Source organism: Silene latifolia, chromosome 7, assembly GCF_048544455.1.
Source record: "Silene latifolia isolate original U9 population chromosome 7, ASM4854445v1, whole genome shotgun sequence".
NCBI lineage: Eukaryota > Viridiplantae > Streptophyta > Magnoliopsida > Caryophyllales > Caryophyllaceae > Silene > Silene latifolia.
This window is the reverse complement of record NC_133532.1, coordinates 69,296,586-69,304,835: the sequence shown is the minus strand read 5'-3', so window position 1 is coordinate 69,304,835 and position 8,250 is coordinate 69,296,586. Positions and strand designations below refer to the sequence as shown.

Below are 8,250 nucleotides of genomic sequence, written 5' to 3'. Positions count from 1 at the left end.
TCGAAGTTTCATGCTTTTATGATTTTATTTTAATACTTCCATGCTAATGGATGGGACCGTTCCTCGGTCAATACTTCTTAACAATCGCTTTACCGTAAAAGTTATAACAATATGTACAACTCATAAGGTCAAGACTTTGTAAGGAATTAACCTCAGATCAAAAGCAAAACTCTGTACATAAATCCATGGTACTAAAAATCACCTAAGAAACCTAATTGCAACTGAGTTATCTGTGTTTTAGAGGTTACATTGACTGATTATGAGGCGCTATCAAACGCAATCATAGGAAAATGGCCGATTTCAGGTTGCTTCTACCGAATCCAAATCAGATCTCTAGTCAAGATTAATACTGTTAACAATTCAATTTCCTTGAGCCGAAACATGACCTCATATTTTCATGGAAAAATGTACTCCTAAACCAAAATCTCGCCACAAAGGAAGCCTTTTTTTTCTAGAACTACATAACATTACACCCTAAAATTGTACTGTATTGAAAATTAGTAAACCAGAAAAGGATTCTAGACTATGAGCAACAACCTCCTTTCCCTTGGTTACTAATCTCAGGACCGGGGACAATTATTTGAGTGCCTTTAAGAAGGGAAGCGTTGCCAATGGTATCGATATCCCCAGTAGCCGAGAGCGTTTTTTTATGGACAGTTCGATATATCTCGGTTAAAGCAGTCAAGAAAGCAGTCTCAACATTAGTGGAATCAAGAGCCGACGTCTCCATAAAGAAGAGGTTCTCTCTTTCAGCAAACTCCTTTGCATCTTCAATAGGCACTGCTCGAAGAGAGGCCAAGTCACACTTGTTGCTAATTAGCATGATCACTATATTCTTATCGGCGTGACCTCTTAGTTCCTCTAGCCATCGTGCTATGTGATCAAATGATTGTCGCTTGCTCATGTCATACACTAACATTGCTCCCACTGCTCCTCTGTAATATGCACTTGTAACAGCTCGATACCTAAACAAAGAAAACATATCGTAGAGTTGATCAAATGTGTATCACTTAAATGAATTAATAAGTATTGGTTATTGACATGGCTACTAGATAGAAGAACCAAGGCAAACATAAATAATACTTCTAACATTTTTTGCGATCATATCACTTATATGGAACCATAAACTTCAATGACACATTAACAAGGCTGACAAGATATGTAGAAAATACAAGTCGCTACCACCTTCCATATATATGTGAAAAGTTAAATACATAAAAGCAATATCTAATGAAATTAAGAGATAATTAGATCGCTAGAAATCTAGGGCCGCTCTCATTGTAATAAAATAGAACACTATATTAGTCGACTCTGTACTTTATTTTGAACCCAAATTAAAGCTACCAAAGGCCTTGATCTCCAAAAAGACGTAATCATCAAATTTATTTTCCTTTGAGAAAGCGTTATCAACCGAGTTATTATATTGCCTTTAGCCTTAAGCACATAAAGTAAATTATACAGTAGAAAAAAGTATAAGCCCAAGTAAAAGAACCCGTTAAGACACTAATTATAGAATATTTACTACTTGCACAATTAAATAAGGGAAATTATTCAAGCTAAAATCCTTGAAATAATAATTACACACAGAAACACCCAAAAATATGTAACTAAAACAAATAATCACCTGATAAAGTCAGCTGATAAAGTCAGCTGAATAATACTTCGTATTTGCACATATAAACATGAAAAATATCTATTTTTTAATAATTATAGATAACATCTAACATGTTAATGTGCAAATAAGCTATCTCTAGCTAACAATTCAACGTGTATGTAACAAAAATACCATATCTCATTCTACAAAAAGAAGTCGAAACGCGGCGAAGGAAATGCAATATTATACAAATGTAGGAAATTTGTCAGTCTTTCTTCCATCTGATTATGTGTTTAAATAGCAGAAAGGTTTTTTCATTATTCATCAACAATTTCAAACAGAATATCGATATCAAGTTTACGTAATTTTTACTGGTCCCTTTAAGAACTACCACCCAGCAAAATCTCATAAACAGAGAATAATTACTTCGTATAAGAATTCATATATGAGATGGTATTCTCCGACACCAAGTGATAAGTAATAGAAGTCGCATGTTCGGAATCCATAAAATAGCTTTTGCCATGGAAACAAGTCACTTGATGTTATCTTTCACGAACTATCGAATAGAAATATTCATGGAATAAAAAAAAAGTATAAAGTTATCTATGGAGTCTATCTGGTCATTTGGCTGACTTTGTTTATTTCATCCACGACGTTAAAAGTTCATCAGCGATGACAATAAAAGACGCAACTAGGGTATCATGATTGATCGGTCAATCTCCTACCAAAGAATATACTCCATATAATCAATATCTTAAGTTGCACACAATGGTTTACCGCCATTATGGAACCAACATTTGTAGTCCAAACTCCAAATCATAGCATATCATAGCCTCATCATACATTTTGCATATATGTAATTATGTATTTTAAACTTGTCAAACATCAAATACAATATGAATTATAACGAATGTTAATGAGCTTCGGAATCGATAATTTGTATTTCGGAGTACTCTAACAATACATATCGTTTTTAACACACAACATAAATGTGCTCTACAAATAAAATAATTCCATCATGAGCCAATTAATAACTGAATCCAAAATATATTGATGATGAACATTACTAGTAAATGCATTATTTTTACATCTAAGTTTGTCAGTGTTACTTGATTTTTGGACATTCTTTAAATCAAGTCTATATTGTAGTTGTTAACTTATAATCAGCATTCATAAGAGTTTTCACAATGATACAATGCCACCAACTAACATGCAATTTGGGTATCATTCCTATTATATCATATGTCGACTCCACAAATATAAATAAAAAGAATTCGATTCGCAAACTGGTTACCGGTATTTAAAATGCAAATTTATGAGCGTAAAAGGGAAAACCTCTCTTGTCCAGCGGTATCCCATATTTGAGCTTTAACGATCTTCTTATCAATGACGAGGGTTTTCGTTTGGAATTCAACCCCAATCGTCGCTTTCGAATCTACACTAAATTCATTCCTCGCAAATCTGGCTAATAGCTGCGATTTCCCAACAGCTGAATCCCCAATTAGCACCACCTTAAACACATAATCAATTTTCTGATTAAAATCACCGTATAAATTTGACATTCTTCCGTAAATATTTTATAATTATTTGAATTATCTTCTCTTACGCCAGCGAAATGTGTCACCCAAAAAAAAAATCCTTACAACAATATTGGAGAGATCAAAATAGCGTATTAACCTTATTGAAATAATCAAAATGGAAAGAAAAAAATTCCTTTGTGGAGAGGTTGAATCTTTCAATCACAGAACTAGGGTTTTAAATGAAAATATAATTAAGGAAATTGCTGATATGAATGATGATGATCATTGAGGAAAGGGTGAGAAGAGAGATGAGAGGGAAATGAGGAAACAACGGCTAAAACGGGACCCAATAACAACTTTTTAATATACCATATTCATTTTGGCAGTAAATTATGTATTGCGCAACCTATATTGCAATAACTAGTTTTTGTACCCGTGCACTGCACGGGTTGCTACGAAAAGTGTTGATCGAAATAGAGATTGCGTATGGTTTTTTGTTGTAAAAGTCAAAGGTTAATTCATTAGTAGATTTTAAATAAAACTTTCTAAAAGTTATTTTGTTTATGCATATATTTGTGAAGTTACATTTGATAATTTTATTTATAATACTTTGTGATTTTTTTTTGCTTTTTAACTTGTTAAATCATGCGAGATGAATTTTTTTTTATTATAATCTTAAATTATATAAAAATAAGAAAATAAAAGTAACACAATAAAAAATTAAGTTAAATGGTAGATCGGAAGTACTATGGTGTTTTTATCCAATTCTTTCTCTTTTGGTATAACACTAAATTGATAAATAATACTCGAGTGAGATATACCCGGAACCAAAGTATGAAACCGACCGGACTTGAACCGATGATAACCCGTAACCCGATTAACGACTCGAAACTGAGTCCGACCCGAAACCGAGTCTGACCCGATCTGAGATGACATGTATCACGAATTGACCCGGTAAATGCTTTGACTCTACCTTACCTGACTTTATCCGACATCTGACATGATCCGAAAGAGAACCTGAAATTGACTCGAAAGGTAACCCAAACTGACTCGATTCGAAACCTAACCCGACATTTACTCGAAATATAACTTAAACGAAAAGTCGAGCCAATAAAAACAAAAATAAATCAGTATTATGAACGACTTGCATATTGTCCCTCAAACCACGACGTCCATCTTAACCCCTATCTTAGCAGCCCCCAACAACTACCCTACCCCGTCTTTCCTCCACCATCCCATACATCATGTACCTTCAACATAACCACCATCCCTTGTTGTAAGTTTTACCCATTATTTTAGGTTTTATTTTACTTATTCTTTTTGCTATGTGTGTCATGGTAATACTTTTAAGATACGTACTTCTTCGATTCATTTTCAGCCTTCTTTTCTCCATTCTTTTTAATTAAATGAATAGAGTTGTTATTTTATCCATATTTCTTAAATCTTCCCCAAAATAAAAAGGAAGACAATAAAAGTGGGATGGAGAGAAAATCATTTTAATGTACAGTCTCATTATTGGTTCCCTTTATTTTTTCTATAAATATTAAAAACAATTTTAATGACGTGTACACTAAATGTACGCATTAATATACAAAATTTAAAAATACAACTCTTTTCTTGTGCCACAAATGGTTTTATACCTGCATAAAAATGTTGCACATTCGGATGTAGTATATCGTTATCTTGTAGTTTTGAGACTTTTTTTTTGAAGCATTTGTCTTTATGGGAGTTAGGTCTCGGGTCTTCTTTTTCCATGTATATCTCTTGAACTTACTGTGTGCTTGGTAACAACCATGATCTTTAGAGTTCCGTTAGCATATGACCATACAGTATTACTTTTATCACAAATTCTTATTTTAAGATAGTACATTCATCTTAAACTTAAAAGAGGGCAAATAAAATACATGAGAAAAAAGCATAATATCTAGGAATTATTAAAAGGCGTGTCCAATCTATTTAAGCAGGGTGTTATTTAACCCCATCTTGAGAATACAAATTCTCATTATAGACGGACACTATCTGTCTATAGTTATAGACAAATAGCGTCCCTCTCACAAATGAAAGTGGGTAGTGCAAGTGGGTGGGAAATGGATACCCCCACTTGCCCTCCCACTTTATTTTTGTGAGAGGTCCACTATCCGTCGATAGCTATAGACGGATAGTGGCCGTCTATAATGAGATGGTCTATCTTGAGAAAGATCAACTGTGCTTTTATTATGTGAACTTGTGAAGTATCAAAATGGCGGTACTATTGCCAATGTGAATTTCTAAGCCATTAGTGTTGTATTGTCACTTGTGTAAATTATATGATAGACTTAGAGTACTTGCAAGGTAAAAAAAATAAACCGATAATGAATCCTATTTCAAGCCGCTGAAGGGAGGCCTCGAAGTGTAAGTTAAGTGCTTCATGCCCAGAAGGCGAGAACACATGCCATCAGGATCATCCATCTACTTGTACACAAATTTTATTCACCTTCAATTACAATAAAAAAATATTAAATAATCCACAATAAACATTGTGGATAATTAAATTAGAGAATAAAATAGAAATTATATGAAACGTTTAAAAACAAAGTATTAGAAAAAAAAAAAGCAAATTACCAAAGGGAAGTAGCGGCGAAGACATGGACTATTTGTTGTTGACGTGCTTGGTAACTTAGTCTTCGTACCTATCTTGAATTTCAAATACAGATATACAAATTTTTCATCCTACATTTTAAACATAATTCATATTCAGAATAATTGAAAACTTTAGAATTTAATTATATAAACAAATTTGTAAGGAATATAAAAGTAAAATGAACCAAAGAGACTTAGAATACGAATATAGAGTAGGTTAGATATTCTAAATTTCTACAGTAATTTCTAATGGCAAAATTATGTTGAATATGGTCAAATGAAATAGCTTCCCTTGATATACAATTTCTATAAAACCCAGGATTTTAAATATTTGATAAAATCTCGGCAAATTGACCGCTCATTCCAAATTTGAGACGATTAATTTTGTAGTTTCCAACTGAATGACTCCTTAATTCTTGGTCTTATTCATTGCTATTATTATTATACGCTATATTTTTAGATATCTTCAATAAAGATTCTCCATAATTGCATTGCAATAAACGGAAATTTCCTCCTATAACCATGCTACCAATCTAGAATTTTCATCCTAAAAAACCAATTCGTATTAGGAGAAATTTTTTTTAACACTTACCCTTGATTAGACGACTCAATAATGTAGTAATAGTAACTTTTTTTACTATAAAAAGAATATATGAAAATATTTTGGGAGCGGAAAGTATTATTAACTATTAAGGTGTAAACAAAAATTGATTTGGCGATATCTTTGGAGATAATTTTAATAAATTATTCTAATAATATTCTGTTTGACCGAATATTATATTATATATTTGTATAGAATGATAAGATACCGGATATCAAGGTGTATAAAATGATAAAATCTCGGATTGTGTTTGTTATTCTAATTAGGATATTCAATGCACGTTTGAAATTATTGTTATTGTAATTTCCTAAAATGTATTAGGAAAGTTATTTAATATTCTTAGGATTTTGTACGCAATCTTTGGATTTCAACAAATGACACGTGGCGTACGAGTAGGTGTTGACACGTGGCGATCAATGGGCTGCTGGTTTCAGCTTTAATATAATATATGATATTAGCCGAACTTTTTAGAGATACGCTATATAAAAAGAGAAAAAGAAGAGAACATATTAAAGTCTACATAAAAAAATAAAATGAAATATATATACAAGACGACCAATATCAATCAATATATATATTTAAAACATGAACTTTTCAAGCGATAGCGTCTCCATGTTTTGTAAATTACCGAGCTTTAAAATATAATAAATTTAAGGTTATTCTATTTCTTAAAGAGTTTTGTTGTGTTTTTTTTATAAAAAAAAAAAAAGGAGTCTTGATTTTAAGGTAATTATATTGATTAAAGGTTGCATCAATTTGTATTGATCTAAAGCTGTGAAAATTACTAATTATATGAAAATTATATTTATACAATTTCTTAGAGTTTCTCTACTGTTATTTGTAAATGCGTATGCAGGTCTCTACTACTCTGTATTTTTTTATATATTTGTTTTAACTAAGAAGGTTTTATGTATTGATATATCATGAACATAATGAAGAGTATGTGTTGAGTATGTTGGTTTCTCAAAGATAGAAATCACCTTCTTATTTTTACAAGTCTTAACAACACTTTACATTGATTCAAATAAGATACAGAAAATGTGCAGTTACGGTGCGTATATCAATTTGTTTTCATAGTTTTAAACTTACCCCTAAACTTAAAAGTTATGTGAAATAATTAATTTTAAACTTATTCCTAAACTTGAAATTATAATTAATGATTGACAAAAAAAATATAAGCGATTTTCAATAAGATATGTTATAACTTATTGTTGTTTGTTATAAAAAAATTGATCCGAATCTTACGATTATTTTGTCTTACAATCTAAAAAGTATTGATCGATCGCAAATCCTATGTAAAAAAATAGAGATAATTTATTATGAAATGGGTAGTGGTTGCTTATGTAGGGTCTGGACAAAATTGGATATTCACTCTTTTCTTTACTAATTACAAAGGGAATCATTAATTCGTGAAAAATGAGAAAGGAAAAGAACCTTATAATAAAACTATATAGTTAAAAGTATATTCAGATGGCAAATTACACAACCCATTCACGAAGCTAGATACAATGGGGATAGTCGTTATAATATGCTTTCTTAATCAACAACCTTATAATAAAACTATATAGTTAAAGAAAGTAAGAAAATAGAGGATTTTGATATTAATGATATAAATCCTTATCTTTATGTTATCAAGAATCCTTGTAAGACGAATAAGTGATCTTCCTCTTCACCGCCACTTATACCCTATTCTATATTAGCTTAGGACTCTTCACGCCAGGTGTATTTTCCCATTTTAATCGGAAAAAACTCTGATTATGGAGGCAAGTTCAAATGAGTCCACCTAAAATGGTGAGTCCCTAAGTCCTAATCTAAGTCATTAGATCTTCTAAGATTGATGGTTGAGATTTGCTACTTCTAAGCAATTTTTGGATTTAAACTTTAATGTTTTATAAGCGAAACTTTAATATGTGAAT

At 31.4% G+C, this 8,250-nt stretch overlaps 1 protein-coding gene across 1 annotated transcript; it reads right to left on the bottom strand.

Annotated features, from left to right (window-relative positions):
- Positions 1-347: 347 nt before the first annotated feature.
- LOC141591131 (ras-related protein RABA4d-like) lies at positions 348-3,462 on the bottom strand. Its single transcript, XM_074411544.1, has 2 exons — positions 2,930-3,462; positions 348-965 (listed from the first exon to the last, which is right to left on the bottom strand). Exons 1-2 carry the CDS (start codon positions 3,154-3,156, stop codon positions 524-526), a joined length of 669 nt encoding a protein of 222 aa, XP_074267645.1. The 5' UTR covers positions 3,157-3,462; the 3' UTR covers positions 348-523.
- Positions 3,463-8,250: the final 4,788 nt, after the last annotated feature.